At 51.3% G+C, this 21,940-nt stretch overlaps 9 protein-coding genes across 9 annotated transcripts; 3 read left to right on the top strand and 6 right to left on the bottom strand.

The window, feature by feature from the left end:
• Positions 1–703: 703 nt before the first annotated feature.
• N7466_006006 (uncharacterized protein) lies at positions 704–3,522 on the bottom strand (the record flags this gene model as incomplete). The annotated part of the gene is made up of 2 exons (XM_057165403.1): positions 704–3,151; positions 3,427–3,522. The coding sequence occupies 2 exons, from the start codon at positions 3,520–3,522 to the stop codon at positions 704–706; spliced, it is 2,544 nt and encodes an 847-aa protein (XP_057021002.1).
• A 3,986-nt stretch (positions 3,523–7,508) lies between these two features.
• N7466_006007 (uncharacterized protein) lies at positions 7,509–9,248 on the top strand (the record flags this gene model as incomplete). The annotated part of the gene is made up of 1 exon (XM_057165404.1): positions 7,509–9,248. The coding sequence occupies one exon, from the start codon at positions 7,509–7,511 to the stop codon at positions 9,246–9,248; it is 1,740 nt and encodes a 579-aa protein (XP_057021003.1).
• A 1,207-nt stretch (positions 9,249–10,455) lies between these two features.
• N7466_006008 (uncharacterized protein) lies at positions 10,456–10,764 on the bottom strand (the record flags this gene model as incomplete). The annotated part of the gene is made up of 1 exon (XM_057165405.1): positions 10,456–10,764. The coding sequence occupies one exon, from the start codon at positions 10,762–10,764 to the stop codon at positions 10,456–10,458; it is 309 nt and encodes a 102-aa protein (XP_057021004.1).
• A 1,210-nt stretch (positions 10,765–11,974) lies between these two features.
• N7466_006009 (uncharacterized protein) lies at positions 11,975–12,241 on the top strand (the record flags this gene model as incomplete). The annotated part of the gene is made up of 1 exon (XM_057165406.1): positions 11,975–12,241. The coding sequence occupies one exon, from the start codon at positions 11,975–11,977 to the stop codon at positions 12,239–12,241; it is 267 nt and encodes an 88-aa protein (XP_057021005.1).
• Positions 12,242–12,310: 69 nt separating this feature from the next.
• Positions 12,311–13,051, bottom strand: N7466_006010 (Yae1 family protein; the record flags this gene model as incomplete). Its single annotated transcript, XM_057165407.1, has 1 exon — positions 12,311–13,051. The coding sequence occupies one exon, from the start codon at positions 13,049–13,051 to the stop codon at positions 12,311–12,313; it is 741 nt and encodes a 246-aa protein (XP_057021006.1).
• A 929-nt stretch (positions 13,052–13,980) lies between these two features.
• On the bottom strand, positions 13,981–15,775 carry N7466_006011 (SD08430p; the record flags this gene model as incomplete). The annotated part of the gene is made up of 2 exons (XM_057165408.1): positions 13,981–14,326; positions 14,382–15,775. 2 exons carry the CDS (start codon positions 15,773–15,775, stop codon positions 13,981–13,983), a joined length of 1,740 nt encoding a protein of 579 aa, XP_057021007.1.
• An 899-nt stretch (positions 15,776–16,674) lies between these two features.
• N7466_006012 (uncharacterized protein) lies at positions 16,675–17,719 on the top strand (the record flags this gene model as incomplete). The annotated part of the gene is made up of 2 exons (XM_057165409.1): positions 16,675–16,759; positions 16,821–17,719. 2 exons carry the CDS (start codon positions 16,675–16,677, stop codon positions 17,717–17,719), a joined length of 984 nt encoding a protein of 327 aa, XP_057021008.1.
• Positions 17,720–18,179: 460 nt separating this feature from the next.
• On the bottom strand, positions 18,180–19,854 carry N7466_006013 (uncharacterized protein; the record flags this gene model as incomplete). Its single annotated transcript, XM_057165410.1, has 2 exons — positions 18,180–18,782; positions 18,868–19,854. The coding sequence occupies 2 exons, from the start codon at positions 19,852–19,854 to the stop codon at positions 18,180–18,182; spliced, it is 1,590 nt and encodes a 529-aa protein (XP_057021009.1).
• Positions 19,855–20,579: 725 nt separating this feature from the next.
• N7466_006014 (putative esterase/lipase) lies at positions 20,580–21,476 on the bottom strand (the record flags this gene model as incomplete). The annotated part of the gene is made up of 1 exon (XM_057165411.1): positions 20,580–21,476. One exon carries the CDS (start codon positions 21,474–21,476, stop codon positions 20,580–20,582), a length of 897 nt encoding a protein of 298 aa, XP_057021010.1.
• Positions 21,477–21,940: the final 464 nt, after the last annotated feature.

The following is a 21,940-nucleotide window of genomic DNA, read 5'->3' on the forward strand; positions in this document are numbered from 1 at the left end:
ATCCGGTTTTGCTCATTGCTTGGATCGCTTCTTGCGGAGCGAACCTTGTGCTCTGCGAAAGAGGGAGTGTCCGTTTAGTGATGGGGGATACTATTCTTGCTGGTGAAGTCATTTACGACGAGCAATGTTTGCTTGCTCGTTATCATATTAATATGGATGATGTATTTTATGGAAGGGAGTCGGGACTACGTGAACGTTCACGTGAGGATGGAGGATGGAGGATGGAGGATGGAGGATGCCCACATCTATTTTACACCTAATTTACAGGGCTTGATCGAATGGAATTTGAAACGCAAATTATGCAATTACGTATTATCTCCATTCCAAGAACACTATGTAGTAGCGCGGGCAAAAGAAGGAAAAAGGAAACCGAGTATGAACAAACGTGTCGCAGGCAGGGAGGGGAAAAGTGCAAGGTGGATAGACCACCATTTGAAAAAGAGAGAAAAAGAAAAAAACCAGGAAAACAAGAAGACAAGAAGACGCTTCAGATAAATGCTATGGAACAACCTTGGAAACAACTTGGATGCACCGACCACTTTTCTTCTATGTACGCATCACATCCCCATAGCTAAAGGAAGGAAGGAAAGAAAAAACAACAACAACAACAACAACAACCGGCAAGATGGAGGATATGAACACAACCTCTGCATCCCATCATACCCTACAAGGCTTCAAATGCAGCGAGCGAGCGCCCTATAATCTAAAACCCATGCATACTCCGGCTTGCCTGACTGGCCCGGCTAGGAGCCTGGCTCGCCCGGCTTGGACTCGTCCGACTCGGCTCATCCTCCTCAAGAACATCGCTCAAGCGTGTCGGGTGGCGATGTCTCGGCGTAACAGCCTCCCACCCGGACCCAACGCCCCATCCCGAGCCGCTATAGTCTGCACCCGTTGAATTCGGCGGGTAAGGGGCCGGCACCGAGCCAGCGCTAGCCCCGGAGGTATAAGCACCATCAGAGACGTACTGGTGGCGCTCGCCGGCCGGAGATTGGTCATCGTACTCATCGCTCGCCTCGGAAAGGGGCGCAGGATGGTGGTCGTACGAACGACCCTGCGGGTCCTGCTGGTAGCCGTACTCTTCGGCGCCGGCTTCGCTGCTGACGTAGGAGCGGTCATCTGGCTCCGAGGTTGTCGGGCCCGGGTAAGCGGCAGTGTTGTCGTGGGAGAACAACTCGCCAGCGTAGGGCGCCTGGCCTGCGGATTGGGCGGGGTGCTGGGATTTCTTGGGCTCGACGAAGGGGTCAGAGCCTGTTGGCGACATCGGGACGCTGTCGTCGTAGTATGAGGTTGGTTCGTTGGGTTTGGCGGGGTACTCGGAGCCAGCGCCGCCCAAGGCTGTGGCTGTTGGGCCGCCGGGGTAGGGTCCTTCGCGGGTTTGCGGGCGCCGGCTGGACACGGCTTGGTGGACCATTGGGACGACCTGGACGCCGCCGACGAGCGTGGGTTCGCCGTTTCGGAGGGAGTTTGTTCGTTCTCGCTCCTCTTGCTCGCGGCGGCCGAGTTCCTCCCATGCGCGACGGGCCTCTTCCTTTGAGATCTGGAGCTCGCGGCGCATCTCGCGGAGCAGCTCTTCTGCCTGGAGTTTTTCTTGCTCGTGTGTTTGGGCAGTGGCGAAGGCGTCGGCATGGCCCTGGCGTTCGGCCTTGAGCTGTCGTTCCAGGTCTGCTTGGACTTCCTTTGCGCGTTCCTGTTCGGAGCGGGTGTCGAAGAACCATCGCTGGAACTTGCGTTCGGAAGAGGCGCGCAAGCGCTGTAGTTCTACCACTGCGTGGAACAGGTTGGCGCCGGCAGCTGACAGATCCGTTATTTGGCGAGCGAGCTGCTTGCTTATGGGGTCTGATTCTACTTCGCCCTTGCTTTCTTCCATTTTGCGGACCCAATAGCTGGTCAATCCCTCCCAGTGTGAGGATAAGGTCTCCCATCGCTCAAAGGCGTGAGGGAATGAGACACGCTGAGGTTGTTGAAGGGATTGTGGTGCCCCGGGCTGAGTAGTTGGAGCTGGGGCAGGCTTGGAGAACCCACTCGTTCCAGAAGGATCTCCCGTGCCAGCCGCGGTTGCGCTTTGTGCACGAGGTGGTGGTATAGACGGACCATACTGCTGCTGGCTTGTAGGAGTTGGGTTGTTTGTATAGTCTACTCGACCACCTTGAGCAGGCGGTGCAGTGCCACGGAAATTCGGTGCGGGCCCCGGGACAGTACCGGGAGCGGGAGCAGCGTCAAATTGGGGTTCCGGTCCTCTGGAAGGACGAGGGACTCGCGATCGACGCTGGGAAGCTGGATCGTTTCCAGCGCCAGCAAACTGTTGAGCTTGAGCTTGAGCCTGGGCTTGTGCCTGAGCTTGAGCAGCAGCCTGCTCTTTCTCATATTGTTGTCTCTCCACCTCCTCTTGTTCCCTCTCGCGGGCTTCTTGCTCGGCTTTCCGGCGTGCCTCACGATCTCGGCGTTGTCTCATGATATCTGTCGGCGTGCGCATACCACTAGGTGGTTGCGACGGAGCTTGCGCAGGAGCCGGGGGTGCACGCGATGCTCCATTTTGAATAGGGCCGGCGGGACCAGCAACGCCTACCATATCTGACATAGAAGCATTCACTTCTGCTAAATCGAGTGTGAAGGGAATCGGGCGACGAATGGCGTCCTCGAGAGCAAAGAGGATTGCCGAGGCAGTGCGCGATGAGACACCGGTGGTTCTCCGTGGCCAATACGAGGCGTTTAGAAGCTGGTAGGGATCGTCGATAGTCGACCCGTTCTCGTCTGTCTGGGCTTCGGAGTGAGCTGGTCGTAGAGCAGCGGTTCCACTATCTGGAGCTCGTCGTGTAAAGGCTGGGATAGAATGCGCCGGCGGAGGGTATGCGGGCTGTCTTGCGGAGTGATCGAGGGAGAACGCTCTGCGTTGAGGCAATTGAGCGACCTCCGGCTGGCGGCGAACTCGGCGTAAGGTGCGGTGGGAATCGCTGGCCGAGGGGGGGCGGTAGTCGGCTGAATGGGAGGATGAAGGACGGTGATCAGTAGGTTGCTGGCGCTGGTGCGCAAAGGTCGTAAACGTGGATTGGTCGTAAGTGTCGTGGACGTCGTTAGAGGGTGGACGGGTGTGTCGAGACACGTCTGTCAATGGTGTGTGGGTTGGAGGAAAGTTGGACAAGACTGCGAGCTTCTTGTGTCACTTGGGTTGGGGGTTCGAAGTATCGCGATCGTGAGAGCAGCGATGAGATCGGGAAGTTCGATTTCTGTAACCCAGCTGGCTTCACAATTGAACCCGGTGTATTATGGGGGAAAAAATAAAGCGTATCAAAAAAAAAACCGATTCGATTAAGAGCGTAATTGGAGGTCGTTGGAAGGAAGGAAAGGACCCAGGGTGTTTGTGAGGGCGTGGTGGCTGGTTAATTAAGATGGCTGGGGTTCGCCGCAGCGGCAGCTGCAGCGCACCAAACGTGTCTCGGGGATCATGAAGCGCCAACGATCCAGCTGCACCAGTCCAGTCCAGGATGAAAGTGAAGGTGTTGACAGGTCGAAAGTGACCATGGAATCACAAGATTGAGTATGGAAGTGAAGGAGGAATGGAAGCTGTGGAGGATATCCCGAGGAATGACAGCTGGAATGTGTTTCAACTTGTCTAGCTCTCTTTTTTTTGCAAGCCGTTCCAAGCTTTGTCGAGTTGTATGGCTATTAGATTCCCAAACCAGGTGACCTCAGCTGGTCATATCAATTATTGCAGAGATCTTGGTTTTAGTGAGATGCTCTTCAATCCTTGACCATTAATTGCACGTTGCGCAAGTCCAAATTGGAAGGGTCGGCTTTTTTCGGAAAAGAAGTTCAATAATTGGCTGCAGCCGAAGACATAGATCGGTCGCACGAAAGACGATTCAAATGTTGAGATAATGAGAAATAAACGTAGCACTGGTGGATAGCGACAACATTGAAATAGATTTGAAGTTGAGTTGGAAATTGCTGCTAAGTGAAGCCGGAGGGGAAAAGCCTCAACTCCAGTATAGTAAGCTCCTGTGCCTAACTTCCAGGGCTAAGGGCTTGACCATGGAAAATCCAATCTTAGAAATCTCGATCGCCAATTCTTCTCCATTTCAAGAGCCATGGTTGGGCTTTACGACTAAATGTAATTTACTTGATTAATTACCCTGATTCAAATGTTAGCTTCAAAGTGATTGATGCGTTGGCAAAATGCGGCATGTCGGGCATCGATAGCGCTTATATATTCGTGGGGACAGCGAAGGATTGCGCTAAGAATGAGGCAAACATGTTGAAATTTCAACGCAGAGATGGGATTGTTGGGGGAAATACAGAGCATTTCAAATGTTGAAGAAAATCACTTGAAAGAACAAATCAAATACTGGACAGGACCCAGTGGTTCCAATGGTTCAATTCGCACCGGCTCGTACTTGGATTCATGGAACGAACTGTTCCTGTTCCCCACATTCAAATGTTCCAGGATTACATGTAATCTATTTTCCCACTGTAGAATGGGCTAAAATGGCGGATTAAGACCAATTGGTCAGTCCTATCTACGTGGCAAACATTGAACAAAAAGACTTTACTCTATAGTACTTCTGACTTTGCAATACATTTAGAAATGCCATACACTCTTGACACGAACCTCTTTTCTCCTTCTCCGCGCCCCACATCAATGACGTCCTTCCAGGTCTAGATCCGATTCCCCGAGTTCCCACCAGTTGACCTCTCTCTCCAGCTGTCGACTTGTCCACCGCAAACTTTGAGAGCCCCTCGCGCAGCATTAGAGGGGGGGAAACAGTCCAACCTTGAGACTTCTGGCCCTGGGCACCCCCCCAGGCCAGGTACTCAACCCCTCCCCTCTCAAAGAAAACAAACAAACAGTGATAAGATGGTTGTTCCTACTACCGAGCAAGGGAAGTAACCACCCTGCGACCTCGGCCTCAACAGACCATAGCATAGAACATGCAAGGGTAGACAGGTAACAAGTCGGAAAATTCCAGGCCCGAAGAAACGATAGACTCACCGGAAGCAATGCCGTTGCACCGCGGACGCACCAATTCCCTTCCCGGCGAGGAAAAAGGGGAGCGAGAGGTCCCAATATCTAGGTAGGTTTCAAGCATGCCTTGCAGCCTGCAGGCCATCCCAGATCGCGATCTTTCGATGTTTTGGATAATGAGATGTTTCACTATTCGAAAACGAGAAATCCCTGTCCACTGGGTCGGTTCTCGGAGATCCCGCTGGCCAATCAAGCCCTTGAAACAAAAGACCAACTCTACCGGGGCACTTGCTTATCCTTTCCGGTCCCTGGCGATTCAGGGCAAGTTTGTTTTGTCTTCGAAGTCTTCCAATTGTTTGATCCATCTCCCCTGTCTAGCCTCCATCTTGTTTAGGGGTAAGATTTGAGGGATCGGAAAATCCGGGACTTTCAAATTTCTCCCGCTCATTTCAATACGCCTTCCATGTCATAGGGGCTTGGTTTAATTTCTGCTTTTCCAATGGTGGCTGCGAGGGCCAACCCTTGATGCGGTTCAATCTTCAATTATCTTTCAATTGGGCTAGACGTAGGTGATAGCTTGTGGGAGAATATCAATTTGTACATGTGCACACATGTGCTGCGTGCATGTGGCTGCAATAGACTGCCACGGAACAGCCGAGGAATGTGACATCTGATGGGAAAGCGAGGGCCATGCAGTGAAAAAGTACAAGCAGAATGTACTTTCCCAGCACGCATGAACTGGAGGGAATCGAGGCTCCGAATCTTGTCGATCAGGGGCTGTGGACGACAACGGTAGATATATATACTTGGGTGATGCAATCTCTCTGCAGTTGGGACGGGGAGCCCCGTCCAGCTGTATGCCGGGATGCAATGCACGACTAACTTTTCAATGGAATGTGGGGACGGTAGGGAACAACAACAGTCGGTTTCCCGGGGTACCGAGGTAAATAGATCGAGTGCATTGAAGAAATCAAAATATCATCGATACCAAGTTCAATGTTGGGTTAGATTGTTATCAGTTTCAGAAGATGGTAGTAGGTTCGGAGGAGATCGGATTTGAGCCGATCAGAATCTGACAGCCATTCAAAGCTAGAAAAATGTACATTTCTAAGAAGTCGATTGGTTCGATTGGAAAGGTTTGCTCAATGAATTAGTGGATCGCGGGTTTGCCCCCAGTGCCGATCCAATGTGATATGTCGAGTGTCAAGCTGAGTACAAGTCGCTTGCTAGCGCAGCGGCAAAACCCTTGACGCACAGAGAAACTCAGGATCATTGAACCCGGTCAAATTACAAGAATCCAATGGCCTTATAATCAATTAGATGTACCGTCAATGGCTGAAACCCACGTAATAACCATGTGAAGAGAACAATGCTCGATCTGGTGTAACTACTACTGTATATCTATTCCATATGAAGGCAACTGAAAAAAAAAACAAACATTGAAGAGTTGAGCCAGCCACTGGGAAAAAAAAAAGAAACAGCCTTAAATGACGTAGGTTGAAGAAATAATGATCAAAAGGCAACTGTGAAAGATCTAGAGAACTGAATAGATCACAAGAATTCGAGCAATGAAACATAAAAAAACGACCTTTACTAAAGTAATGAGGCTCAGATACTCAAGCCAAGTAGGCCAACACTAAAAGCTAACGAGTCAAGCGCCGTTACAGTGGTTGCCAGGAATGAGCCTGTTTGGAATGGGACTCTATCTTTCATGGGCTGTGTGGCTTTCGCCTGTGAAGATCAGTTGGTTTGTATGGGGTTAGTGGCTGATCCGGGAAACGCCCTCCGGCGGGCCCGAGAGAGACTGATACATCTCACATTCCCTCTACTGCCCGTGGGTGCAGCCGTGCACGGTGCCCAGAAGAGAAGGTGGAGAAAAGAGAAATCGAAAAGGAAACATCTGAAGATACGATCCATCATGTTAAATTAATGCTGATGGTTCCAAGTTGAGTAGTACGAGAAAGGAGAACTCGTGTTACGGACTCATTTCCCAGCAGCCAGTGTGTCCTGTTTTCCCAGCTTTCCAGTGAATGAGACAAGCAATCAAGCCTAGCACATACCCATCCTCTGAAATGAAGTCAACAAGAAGGACTAAGATCAAAAAGTCCGAGTGTTTATCCCCCAGGATGAATGTTGAGTGACGGATGGCGTTCCGCGCCCTTGCTGACGAGCCCGCGAACTGGTCCTTGCTGCACCATCCCTACCCAGCCCGCGGAAGGGGACGTGATGTAAGGTTGGATAGGTCATGATCGTCCGTGCTCCCGATGCGTCCTTTTGTTTACGTGCATTGGCATGCATTTGGCTCCATCCACGGACAATCTGGCCCAGTCACTCGGGCGAGGAGGGGGCTGATGGTTATTTTTGGTCCTATGTATAAACCTATCCCCTTCCACCCTGCTGATTGACTCCATTCCTCATTCCTTCTCTCCATCCAGTGGCAACTATCTGATTATCTCTCTCCTTTCTCTTTGATCTTCTTGGTCCGCTGGTCGCCTGGATCTTCCGATTTCTTTCGTATCCACTCTATACTTCGGAATCAAAGTCCATGGCTCTAGGAGATTGTCACTGTTCGGGAGAGTTGGACGTGTTGCACGAAGACCGGAACAGATCACAAACAACTATTTGCTTGCCATCACCATCACGGCCTGGACGAGTTTCAACATATCTGCCAAAAGCAGGCCCAAAGGCTCTAGAAGAGTCTAACCAAGATCCATTTTACCTCGAGTCGCTGGCTGCGACTCCAACTTGGGACCCATACTATACCCCGACAATTCGCGATGAGAGATTCAGTGAAGACAATAGCCAGTACTATACACTTTCCCTGACCAACGGGAGAGATCATTCCGATCACCAACAGGATCTATCTCAATACACAGGCCCGGATCGCTCCACCCTGGCCCAAATTCAATTGGAGAACTCATTACGATTCCACCGATACACATCATCAACTGAAGACGAACGACGAACCCTCCACAGCAGTCAGGACTCCTTTAGCTCAGTGCAGTCGGACGCCACTGTCCCAGACTTGACACCGAGCAGCTCATTTTCATCTACCTATTCATCACCTTCGTGTCCTGACGCCGTCCTCAAAGCTACCGAGAAGCTCTACCAACACGCTCACCAGGTTCAGATCGAACCTCGTTGGGCATACAGCAAACAAGCCTCTACACCTCCCAAATACTCTCTTCCTCCCCCTCCTCCTGTGGCTGCCCTGACCCCAGTCACTCGCCCTACTACTCCTGCCGAATCCACCAATAGCTCTACATCCACCCTCACAATGAAGTACGAGACATCCAGTATGTCATCATCATCAAGGAGAAGACAAAAGGCACACCCCACTCTCCCAAACCTATCCAATGCATCTGGCTCCATGAGCTCCCGCAGGAAACAGTCCAGCCCTGGAACACGGCCCCCATTGGACCCATCCATGATCTCGCCCCCAAGCTTGATCAACCCCGTAACCATGGAGCCTCATGCCACACACTTCGACCAGGCCCTCTTCATCCCTGCCAACGATGGCGCAAGTCCCATTCCCAGCCCCGTCGCCAGCTCCCCTCCTATCTCCCGGCAATGGACAGCGACCTCCATGGAACGACCATCCATCTCCACCATGGACGCCTACTGTGAACAGTCTGTCTGGGAATCAGACTCAGAGAACGAGTCAATCAGCAACAAGTCTCTTTCCCGCAAACCAATCGACACCCTACGCAAAGTCCGCAGCCGTGCTAAGCTCCGCGCTGCCAAGTCTCAACCTCGTCTTCGCCAGGCCGTGCTTGACGATCACCTCCCAGAACACTTTCCCTGCATGACAGACGATACCCTTGCTGAGCTCAACGCCGATCCTTTCCGTGCTGGAAGCCTCGATCGCCCCAGCACCGGTCGTCCCAGCATCAGTCGCCCCAGTACCAGCCGGGATGGTTCCCGGGCCCACCCACTGCAGACCCTCCGCCTCGTCGCACCCTCCACTCTCTCCCTCATCAAGCCACAGTCCCAGCAAAGCAGCGTTGCCCCCCACGACAGCGCCAACGAGTCAGATATGGACTGGTCCGCCGCTGCCGCCATGCAAGCACAGAACCGCCGCCGTCAACGCTCCGAAGCCTCTGATACATCCGTGTTCGTCAAGCCAGAGAAGGAACAGCTTACCTCCATGTGCTACGAGCAGCACTCCCAGGCCACCTTCCAGGATACCGCCGTAGAGCAGAAGCCGTTCTTCCGTCGGATGCTGGATTCCCTTCGATCTCTTAACTGTGCGCGCCCTATGAAATCCAACACGACTTCCATTTGATTTGATCCACGACGATAGACGGATGTGGTGTGTTTGGCGTTTGCTTTGGCGTTTCCCTACTATACGTTTGCACTGCGATTCCCTGCAACGATTTGATTTCCTATTTGATGCTCCTATGATTCCTATGGTTCTGAGCTTTGCTCGCCATGATGCTTCGATCGACCGAAACAACCCGGTCATTCCCTCAATGTCCTGGGATGCCTGGGTTATGCTATACCCTCAATGAAACTTCCGTACCAACGATTACCACGGACGAAAACACATGAATACGACTGCTTGTGCCCAGCGCACGAATGAACCTTCCACCTGGCCGTCCGGCCCGACTATCTTTAACTTTCCTTATTTGTCTACCACATTGGGATTTCTCCCTTTCTATCTCTGGTTATCTCATTTCTTACTTTTCCACGCTGTACCATCATCTCTGTCTCTTTTTCAATTTCACTTCCCGATCCTTCTCACGTTTTCTTACGGCCTACCGATGTTGAATGCTTCATTGACTCACATGTTTTTTTTCTTGGCTGTTTTCATGTACGATCTACCATAATGATATAAAGGAACCTCACCAAGACTGCATTTTTATTACGGTTTCACGCACTTGGATTATCCGGCGGCGCAACAAAAGCATCCTTTACTACTACTACCACCTACTCACGATTAGCATAAAAAATGCAAAATATGAAACATGAATACAATAAACAAAGATCTTCCATATCAATTCCAATCTCCACTCTCCTGTTGTCTAGGTAATAAATTCTCCCGCCCTGGAATGTTCGGAATGGGACTCCACCTCGTCACCAAGAATCATACATACACCAAGCACTACTAGTACTACATCGGATTCGCCGCCACGCTAGGTATTCGAGAGTACCACCGCGGCATCTGACATTATTCTCCTCTGTCAACCAACTCAACCCAATTCAATCCCACTGTTCCTTCCAAGGCCAATGTTTGTCTATTGTCTCAATCAACATTAAAATGTGCCCAACCATTCATCAGTACCCATAGTCCCTCCAGACGTCCTCCTAGCAATAAAATTATAATTACTCCAAGACAAATAATTGCAAAATGCACGGGGTAGCACCCAATACCGAACCCAAATCCAAATCCAAACCCCCCTATTGATTGACCAAGCCATTCTTTTAACGCACCGGACTGACTAGTTAGAACCTACCAGGCACCAAGCAAGTACCCATCGCGCGGGATCGACTTATTGAACCTGTTCATCCGATCGGGACTTGACAGTGTGCATGAGACCAAAAGTACCATGCTTGGGTGTTCTTGTGCCCTGGCCCTGGCTACGGGAGCAGGGATGCCATCCCGGATGCTGGGCCCAGTCAAGGGCGCAGTTTACACGTCTGATTTTGCGCTGCGGGAAGCCGGGTCCGCGAGAGAACACGGATGGAAGATTTCGGTTTGGCTTTTGGCTTCGGGGGTTTTGCGCTGGGTTATTCAGTACCGAGTGGTGTTTCAGGTTTGCGGTTGGCTGGATGGTTGGTTGGGAGGACTTGGTAGACATCCCTGGTAGTGGTAATGGGATCTTAGTATGGCAGGCAGGCCACTATGAGCGAGCCCTGTAGCATATTACTACTAGTAGCTTTTTTGTATTGTTTTTCTTTCATCAACATTTTCCTCATACCCAGCCCCCATATCCAGCACGGTAAGATGGTAGATTTGGAATCATAGTCTAGATCGCTTTCGTCTTGGTATTTAGCACAGTGGCGTGAACTACTAGTCCGTACTTTGTGGAAAGCCTCGATGCATGAGCTATTCTGGTTCTGAGTTCATATGGATCGAGGTTTATCTTTTCGGCACTGCGCCATCGCTGCTTTTCCCTGATCTTCCTGTTCTTCAGCTTCAAGGGTAGACAGATCATCCGCGCTAAAGCGGCAGGACCCACAGCTCCATTTGGAGCTCCACCCTGTAGATATACGAAGTTCAACACCCCTTGCATCTTTAACGTCTCCACGCCACCGACGTACTTTGTGATTTTTATCTTTTATTTTTTATTTGCATTTTTCATTTACCGTTAGGGATGGCTTCCAACACGGCCCAGGCCACATTGCTCCGATCCAGGCAACTAAAATAACATCAATTGGCGTCCGAGAATTCACATTCATGTACGAAGTACGTATAGATCTTCCACCAGCAGTGGTCTGATATCATATACAGGATTCCCCAGCCACCAGTGTCAACTATTCGTCTATCACAAAAACAAACAGGAACAGAAAAAAAAACTGCCCCGATCACAAAAGGAAAGCAGTTCAAGTGGGCGAGTTGCAGTTTGACTCATTTTCAAGGTTATTCAAAAGTCCCTTCCATCGCGGGACCGTTCCGGCCAAGGGAAGGTTTATTTTTTTTTCTCCCTAGTGCGACCGGCTGCACTTTCAGGTTATCCGTGAGACTGAACCGCTCCAGTGGATTTCAGATGTATCGAAGTTTGGTGATCCACACTCGGAGGTCTTGGTCGGCCTAGATCAAGCCCTGCAGATTGCCGAGGCGCAGATGGGTTTGCTGGCCAAAGACTGACTGGTCTGTCATATAACCAGGTCGGTCATCCGTCAAGCAACTAAAAGCCATGGACTTTTGATAGGCTTGGCAGTGGGAGCAAAATGCCTCAGTTCCTACACTGTTGGCATTGTGGTGCCCGTTGAAACCACTTGCACAGTCGAATGAATAATTAACCACCTCCCTGCGCAAGACTGACTCCATCGTGTCTCACAAACACAATGACCTTTTCTCCAAAACACGCACACCGAGCCGCCCCGGACCGGCCGTCCGCCGATGCCCTCCCCATCCCTGCAGCGGCAGGTTCTTCAGCCAGACGCTTAGGTCTCATCTCAACAGCCATTGATCCTGCAGCAAAGTGGGATAAACACCAGGGGAGCCGAAGCACCCCAACAACCAATTCCGCCCACCGGGCCTCGAATCGAAGCCGCAGTTGGTTCCCCGGGGAAACAGGCAAGACATGGTCTCCACAAGTACCACCTCCCTGAAAGGCAAAGGAAGGAGCTCCCCTGTAGCAACACAAGTAAAGAACCTCCGTAGAGTCCCTAGCCAGAACTTCAGCTCCGCTCCCCCGCGGCGCCCTTGTCTCCCACCCCCTGCCCCCCCTCCTTCATCTCCAAGGCCTCCATATTCTCTTCCCACCCAGGCACACAAAGCCTCTCCTCCCACTGCGCGACGACAGGATCTCCCTTCCCCGCCAACACAACCTCTGGCTTCTCCCCTGCACCCTGACGCTGGATCTCGCCCGACGCAGCATCCACCCGCGCCGCAGCCCCCGTTTCAAAGCCCGTAAACACAGCCTGCACGTCCAGCGCCTTAACAGCATCCGCGTAGATCCGCCGAACCTGCTCGCTGATCTTCCGCCGCGCCTCGGCGCCTTCGGGCTCCGCAGAAGCAGAAGCAGACGCCGCGCCCGCACTACCCCGCGCTGCGGGTTTCTTCACCGCACCCGTTGCGCTCCTGTCTTCGAGGCCGCGTGCGATTCCTTCCAGGATGCCGAGGATCGTGCCGGCGCGCATGCCTAGCTGGGCGCCGGTGGGGAATCCGCCGTCGAAGCCGTCTTGCACGCGCTCGCCCTTCGAGACGGAGACGCCGTCGCGGTAGCCTGCTGTGACGTGCTGGCGGCGGAGAGAGGGGAGGTCGGACGGTTCAACGCTGTGGTTGTTCGTGCTTGTGCTGGGCTCTCTGTGGATGTGTGATTCTCGCGTTTCGCGGGGTGGCGAGGATCCGAAGATGTCGTCGAGGGAGTTGTCGACTGCGGGGTGGGCTTCGGCGGGGTCGGAGTGCGTGAAAGACATTGTTGTGGCGGGGGATGCGGCAGGGGAGGGCGCGGAGCTTGAGTCTGTATAGGTTGGTGTCATAACCTGGTGCTTATTTAGTTGATTGGATCGAAGCTGAGTTTTGTAGTTCTCGTGGCTTTTGAGTTGTTGTTGGTGATAAGAAAAAAAAGTTGCGATCTGCGGGTCTGGTGGATCCACCCGTCATGGCGGGCACATCGACTTGTTCGGTTTTGAAGGTGCCAAAGCAGGTCTACTATTATTCTGAAGCTTTGATAATGGAGATTCGTGGTCGTCCATGGTGGTTTCGTGATCTTCTCAATTGAGTGTAGAGTATTGGATTCTACTACTGATGCCTCGAGGATCAGGTAACTCGGCTTAGTAGTCATATGGCTGACTGCTTACATAGTCGTCACGGTGAGCCAGCCCTAACTCATCTCCCAAATGGGCGTGAAGCTTTCAATATTACATTCCGTTACTGGTTATGGCTCTGGCGATCATGACCACCGTGTCATTGTAAGACTTAGATGAACATCTAACCTGTAGATTGTTGCTCTGCCACGATGGTGACTTGATGGTCAACAGGCGATTATTTATCACAAGTCAGCATATTGATCTGGTTCTTCATCAGTACAAGTGCGAACAAGGCTGAACGTCTGCATGGGCACAATGTGAGCATAGCATGTACTCGTATGAATGCCACCTGAGCATGACATACAGATTTTGCGGGTTGGCCCATACTGCCCTACATGAAGAATTGACAGCACTTGAGTAGAATGCTAGAGGAAAAGGCTGCGCTAGAAGCTAAATATACTTGAAAGAAGCCCTATCTCAAGCCATGTTCAGTGACGAATAGTTCATTCAGAATCATATTTTATTATTTCAATCTATGAAAACTATACTCACTTGGCGAAGACATCGTACAGGTTGGGCATAATGGTAAGCAAGCTTTATTCGCGTTGGGGACCTGGCACCAAACGCCAGGCTCTGAGTGGCAAGCTTTGGAGCTTAGCAGCTGCGGGTTTAATAAACCACACAAACGTGACAGTGCCAATCAGTACACAGATCATGTTGGTAATGTAGTAGCCATCACGGTCGACAATACAAGTGCCGCCGCCGTTGATGCAACGGTTTTTCTCTGGCTCGAGGGCGCAGGAGAATGCAGAGGTGACGAGAGCATCTTTCAGCTGGTCAATTGGTGGTGGTGTGGTGGGTGGGAGGCAAGTTGCCTTTGTGAAAAGATCGACTAATTTTAGGACGAAGATGCGAGGGAAGGTTCCGCCCAAATTGCAGACACTTCAAAAAGGGTGTTAGTGATAGGAATATACAGAGTAGGAGTTACTTGACTTACGTTGCGAGGAGGGTCATGTAGGTGCCACCAATGCTTGGGTCAGCAATACGCGCGTGGAATGCTGAAATGGCAACGAACATGACCGTATTCATGAAAGTGGATACCACGTGCTCGAAGATGACAACCAGCATGTACCAGAACGGCACATCTGATCCGCTGGGATAGATCATGACCGTGAATTGGGCAAGGACAGCGGCGGCCAGACGTCCGACGAATGCCCAGCCCCAAAGTCGCATCGGTCCATGGTCTGTTGACCATTTACCGGCATAGTAGCCAAGCATAATTTCGAAGGGGAAATCAATCAATACGACTAAGGCCATATTTTCCTGGCCAAAGCCCTTGTCCAAAAGTTTCAAGCTGGTAACGCCGTCGTTGGCCTGGAAGCCAATTTTGGCAATCAAATGAATGATGATGATGGTCTGAATGTTCTTCAACTTCAAGACACTCCACATGCTCTTGTACACATCCATGATGCTATCGCGCTCCCTGGTACGGTCTTCTTTTTTCAACAAGGCCAAGCCCAGAGTGACGATGAGGTAGGCCCAACCCCAGAAAGTCAGGTATGATCCGAGCGAAAGCAGACCACCCTCGCCAGGAATGGTACGGAACCACCGATTGGCAAAGTCCTTGGAGTTGAAAGCTAAGAACACGGTGTATGACAAGAAGTGACCTGCTGTCAAGCCAACAGTCTGGGCAGTAGAGGCGTAGGAGATATTGGGAGGCGACATGAGAGTGATAGCCCACCCATCAACAGCGATATCCTGTGTAGCACAGAAAAGCACTAACATAAACCACCAGTAGGTGAAGTTCCAGACTCCCGCACCGCCATTCGCTCCAGCCTGCTCCATCATTTCGCCAATATGACGACCCAGGTATATCATGGCAAGTCCCGCAATGACTTGGACGGGAGTAATCCAACTCTTGCGGCGACCAAATCGTGTGCTCCACACGGCATCAACAATGGGACTCCAGAAAAGCTTCAAAGAGTATGGGTAGGAGGCGAGGGAGAAGATGCCGATCTGACCATATGATAGATACGGCTTAAGCAGGAAAGGTACAGAGCCTGTAGCAAGACCCATGGGCACGCCCTGTAAGAAATACAGAACGCATAGCAACAAGAAGTTCCGGCGATCACTCGTGGGCAGGTTGTGGAAGCTTGTGGTGGTTTGGATAGGGGTTTGAGGAATGACGACAGGTTCGTCGTCTAGGGAGAAACTAGGTCGAGACATGAGGCGGGCTGCTCGTTCGGCAGGAGAGTCAACTGAGGGAGTGGTATCGCGTTTGCGCATTTCGATGTTATTCATCGTGCCGTTCGCATGGCCGTTCAGGCCGGTAGCAACTTTGAGGCTAGGTTTGGAACGGCGTCTGGAGAGGGAGGCGTTCTTCCGTGTCATTGGTTTGTGTGCGTACTCAAATACAAGTTTGTATTGAAAGATGTCGGTCCAGCCCGAGGTGATATTTGGCAAGTTTGACCGACAAACGGAGGGATGGTTCGGCTTGGGATGAAAGAAGGGCGCGCGTCGGGCTGGGGAGTTGGGATTTGAAGATTAAGGGTCCATATGGATTTGACAGGTGATAATTAGTGAGTGGGTGATCGATGCATAGAGGACGAATATAGTGAGAAAGAAAGTAAGTCCTCAAAGGAAATGTATGGAGGTGGTGGGGTGGAAGATCCAAATCTTGGATAAGTTTGGGCGAGACCGCGGAGAGGCAAGCTGGCCTCTTACGGGGCCGGATTCTTCCAGGAGGAGCCGGAGGATCTTCAAAACCAGAACTTGTAAGCCTCACTTTCAAGGTCTGGCAAAGATCCACTCGGTTGTCTTATTGTTCTACAATTACAAAAGTCAAGGCTGTTGGGAGTTGGTCCAGGTGGTACGTGGTACAGTCCATGCACGCGAGATCGGCGTGTTCGGTGCAGCTCTTCGCGTATAGATGAGAGGAAATCAGATAATAACAACATTATAAATCAAATATGACTATTGATAAGGACAGATCAACGTGACATTACAAATCAAGACTTGATTTAGTAAATTATTCAGAAAATCCGCCAAAAGGAAAAGGCAAATCCATCACTAAGTAGTAGCTGATTAATCGTCAAATGCGCTTCTGGTTGACATGCAGAGTGGATCACGTGCCGTCATACCCAAATAAACAAACCATTCAAATGTTGCGACGAACTTGATCTCCAACTTCTCCACATCTTCCCCGCCATACCATTACTGGGCCTGGGAAGAAAAAGATCGGATGAGAAATAAATCAAGAGATATACTCTGAAACGATCAAGAGAGTCAAAATGAATACCCGTGCCCACCCCTCCGCATCTCCAGATCCCCAGGCAGAGCGCCTAGACACCGAGATCGCCTCCATACGCGCCGAAAGTAAGCACCTATCGCGCAAACCCCAAATTCAAGGGATCACATACTGACATCAATCTCAAAGTCCACAATCTGCAACGCCAAAAGCGTTTCCTCTCATCCAGTCTTCTCGCCTCCTCCAGCATTCAAAAACTTCTCCGCAAACCCCTCACAAACATCCACGACGAGATCTCGCCCCTCGCGCAAGCTGCAGGAAAACACTCCGAAACCAACCACTACCGCATCGCATTCGGAACGACAGCTTTCTCATTCAAGGATCCCTCACCTAGTGCGCCAGCTGAGAACCTATTAGGTCTGCGCGTTGATGTCTGCACACGGAATGGACGATTCGCAAAGCCCTATTACGTGCTCCTACGGCGCGAACGCGTCAAAGGTGGAAAAGAAAAGAGTTTGAGGGTGTATAGGCATACTGTGCCAGCCTTCATCTCGATTCCGAAGCTGGAGGATGTGTACCTTCCTTTCAAGGGTTCGAAAGCGAAAACACCACACGATGTAGAAGACGAGAGTGAATCTGAGGACCAGGGGGAATCGTTGAAGCAGGGAAAGAAGACAAGAAAGGAAGTTCGAAGTCAGGACTTGCGCGGGTTTGCGCGTGAGTTGCGGCGCGAGCTTGTGGCGTGGCATCTGCGGTGTGATGCGGTGGATTTGCTCCGTGAACGGTTGGGATTCCGTGAGTCGGAGCCAGGATCAGAGTCAAGCGCTGTTGGTCGGTTGTCGCCTGAAAGTAAGGCGGGGATTGTTTCCCTTCAATCTACGGCAATCGAAGCCCGGTATGTCAGGCTAGAATGGGAGGATGGCCGTGTTGGGCGGTTCAAGTTGTCCAATACTGGCATCATTGAGCGGGCTGTAGTAATCGGAGATGAGGGTCGAGACAAACACACGGAAGATGCGATGACTCGTGGCGGAGGAAGGATTGAGAGCTTGGTTGAGAGGTTGCAGGAGATTGCTGTGCCGTCTCAATGAAGACTGTTTGCCGTGCGGATGCTTGATGATTTGTACTAAATATTCTGGAGGCCGAAGATACCCTATTTTGCGATCAATTTTGAGGAGTTTTTTTTTTCAAAGCAATAATTTACATTCCAATGTCTATCAACAACCATATAAATGCGTCAAATGCTATGCACATCTGGAACCAAACAGCCGCCGCAATGCGAAATATATAGACATGCCAAATCCACATCCAAGCGGAATGCAAGCAAAATTAGGAAGGGGATTACAAGAAGGTAAGGGGGCGTAAAGTCAAAAGAAAGAAAAGGCCAAAGCGAGAGAAAACACACTCACACTTAGCCATTGCTGAATAAGGCTTCCCAGGAATAATTGGCAACCAAATATCAAGCAACATTAAGCAGGGGATCATGACAGATAACCATCATAGCCGATCTCCCAAGTCAAAAAGAGGACCTCGGTTTTCATCCGAACCCCTTCAAATCCGATTCTCAGCATCGGCATCGTGCTCCACACAAAAAGATATCGGCGGCAACGGCCCATAGATCTGGCCATGTTTCTCTTCCAACTTCCGGCGCAAGATGGCTCCTTCCAGATCCCATCTCCGCCGCAACTCCGTCTGCTTCCCTTGCAGCCCGTCAATCAGAGAACTCTCTTCACGGCGATGCTCAGCCTGGAGCGTAGCGATCTGCTTGCTATTCTGATCACACAGATCGTCCAGCTCGCCTTCCATCCGCGCAATGGCCTCAGCAAGTCTCTTCTCCTGGCGTTCTCGAAGAACCTTGATGCGGGAATCTTGGAGCGCATCCATGGATTCGTGCGCGTGATACTGCTGCTCGAGTTGCTCGAGCTGCTGCCGTGTTACACGGCGCGTGGGGTTTCCCTCGGATCCGGACGCGAAAGAATCGGATGAGCGGTCAGCTGAAATTGCTGGGGATGGCGGGGGGCTTGCGTTGCGGAAATAGCCTTCCATGTGCTTGATGCGGGTACGGGAGTTTTGTTTTGCGCGCTCGAAGTCTCTTTGTTGTTCCATTTCCACGGCTAATTGGCGCTCTTCTATGCGGATGGCGTCGTGGTCGTTCTGTATTGGAAGTCGAGGTTAGCGGATGTTTCCCGGTCTCCGAGGCTGGAGGTGAACTATGAGCAGATGCTGGGTTCTTTTTTACCTTTTCGCGCTTCTCGTCCTCCCGGCGCTGGTTTTCGATCTGCGCTTCTGAAACGGCTGTTTGGTGCCGGCGCCGGAGGATGTCGAGAGCCGCATCTTGGAATGCCATGTGTCGATTCTTTTCCATCTTGTGGCGTTCGGTCATCTCGCTTAGTTCGGGGTCATCCAGACTTCTTTGAAGCGATGCTGCGTCGAAAGTTGGGATCTCCACTTCCACCTTTGGAAGGGACTCGGTGGTGCTATTACTCGTGATTGAGACTGCATTGCTGGTCGGCAGCTCACGCGGCGTCTCGATAAAGACACGCTCCACGCTCTCATCGCCTTTAGTTATTGTAACTTGTGCTGTCGGTGGTAAAACCGTAGCAGAGGGAACCCGCTTCTTCCGAAAATGAAAGCGCCCAATAGCAGACTTCAAGCTGCTCCGCCTCCTATCTTTCTCCTTCTCCTTTTTATTATCATCATCTGGCGTCACCACAAACATGGAACTCCGATTTCCCCGAATTCCGAGTCCATCGTGAATGCCAAGCCCAAGCCCGGCGTTAATCGTGCGGCTTTCACTTGAGCAGAATGACGTCGGCCGGGTCGATAACGACGCTAGCGATCGAGTGCTGCTTGGTTTGGCGCGCTCGGAAGCAAATGTGAGTTGCGATAGCGATGTAGCGACTTGATCTAACGGCAAGGTAGATGGGGATGAGGCTTCAACGGAGAGGGAGGGGGTCACGGAGCCGTCGCACGCAGAATTTCGATCGGTGGATGATCCAGAAGATAAGACGGGTGACGATAGATCGCTCATTGCACCGGCGATCGAGGCAGCCAGCGGCGCTGCATCGGTCTCCGGGGTCTTCAAACCAAGCTGGAGTGCTTCATCGGATAACTGTTGCGCCCGCGCTTGTTCCGCTTCCACTGACGCAATCTGGAGCACCTCGTTTCGGTATTTGTCCTCGTCTAAGACGGGACTACTAGTCGTTGTCGTTGTTGTTGATTCCATCTTATATACAGGTGGCTATGGCGCCTAGCCAGCGGGCGCGCATTGACCGGAGGGGAAGATGGATGCGGGCTTCACGAACAGGTTGGGCTCGCCCACGCGCGGCCGGTGGACGAGATGGTGGCGCAAAATGACAGCATTCGCCCTAGGCGCTGATTATGTATAGTGTAATTCTAGATTGGGTCAAAGTGGTGGAGGTGACAAAAGCACAAACTGTAAGGACTGGGGAGGGAAACTAGTCAAGTGAAAAAGGGAAACAAGAAAAAAAGGGTAAGAAGCAAGACTTCATAATCATGTCCAAGGACGATCGCCCTTTTTTCTGTCTCCTATCTATTTTTTTTTTCTTTTTTACTTTAAAATGAAATGAAACCCGAGTGACCCACGGGGGGCGAACCCTGACACAATCTGCCCACTTGGCACATGTGGCGGGGCTATTCAGCAATTTTTCAATAACATCATTTATTCCATGTACAAGCTTAAGTATGCTTATCTCCGGTTTCATCTCCAATTCTCCGACTCTCCAACTCTCCACCTTGTTTCTCTCGTTAGGTAGGGTTTAGGGTTGGTTCTGCCATTGGGCTGAGCCATGGATTCGTTGGGTCAGGCCAGGCACCACGCGGCAAGCGGAGACAAGTGGGTGAAACAAAGACACAAAGATAATAAGGGGGTGTTCGGCGTGAAATATGGCGCATTGAACCCATCAAAGACAAAGAAAAAAAAATCTTAAGCTATCCGTTAAGCATCTCCACCGCTAACTGGTAAGCCCGCTTCTTGGCTTCATGTAGGTGCTGCGGGGAGCTCGGCCGCGTGGACTTGTCCCACCCATGAGTACAGCCCACCATACGTTGACTGACCACATGCCACCCCTGTAATTTTTGGAGCCGCTTAGCGATCTCCTCTGCCTCGTGCGCGAGATTATCTCCGTCGGCGGTGATCATGAGAACACGGCGTGGGAAGCGGTCTACCTGCGCAAAGGTGGGGGAAATTCGAGGATCGCGCGGGTCCATTTTGGCAGGTACATAACACCGGTTAAAGAGGCGTGCTAGGGGCGCCGGAATCTTTGCCGCTTGCGTGGGGTTAGGAGCGGTCTTGGATTCTGCGCCGGCATTGAGATCGGTCACCGGGTAGAAGGCGACCAGTGAGCGGAAGGTATCTGGGGCAAAGAGATTGGCCGAGGCAGCGAGGACCAGGTTGGCACCGGCGCTGAATCCCGAGAGGGATAGACGCGAGCGATCAAATTCGTGCGGGCGGCCCAGGACATAGTTGATGGTATCTTCAACATCATTCAGCGCAGCAGGGAATGGGTGCTCGGGTGCTAGGCGATAGCGAACATCGAGGACCGTGCATTTGGTTTGTTGGCTGACTTGACGGCAGAATTCATCATCAGAGCCATGGTGAGGGAGCACGAACCCACTGCCGTGGAAGTTGATCAAGACTGGTGATGGGTTTGGGGCGGATGATGTATACACATGAACCTTGATGGTTCGTCTAGTATCGCGAGATGGGATATGGCGTACTTCATCTGGGTATGATTTAATACCGCCGCGAACGAAGTAAGCGATGATACTGATGATGGTTCGTAAAATGACCACCAGGCACTTGTCAATAAAATATTGGATAGACATGGTGAAGTCACAAGTGGAGTTGCAGCAACGGTCAAAGGAAAGTTAGGCCGAGGCAGGCTGTTTGAGAATGGAACCGCGTGTGGCAGATCCTGCTAGCGCTCAAATGCTTCCCCTAGTTTAGGTTAGAGTACAAAAGGCGGTCTAAAACATATGAACGGTGTGGATATCATGTTTGCCGATCCTCAAGCAAGAAGCATCCATTTGTATAGAATAGTAGAGTGATACCTGATCCAAAGAGTAGGCAAGGCTCTCCCAAAACGATATGCCGCAGCTCGTAGACGAATCAGCTGAGGGTAAACAAGCTAGAATAATCAGGGGGATGATGCAGGGTAGTCCTTGACAGATTGGCCCCATGATTGACGACTATAATGATCGTCTGCAGGAACTCTATAGATCGGCGTAATAAGATTAAAAAGACTATGTAGAATGAAGTAAAAGGATCAGAAGTCATTAAAACAGGCGTT

Source organism: Penicillium verhagenii, assembly GCF_028828195.1.
Source record: "Penicillium verhagenii strain IBT 33310 chromosome Unknown utg000006l_segment0_segment0, whole genome shotgun sequence".
NCBI lineage: Eukaryota > Fungi > Ascomycota > Eurotiomycetes > Eurotiales > Aspergillaceae > Penicillium > Penicillium verhagenii.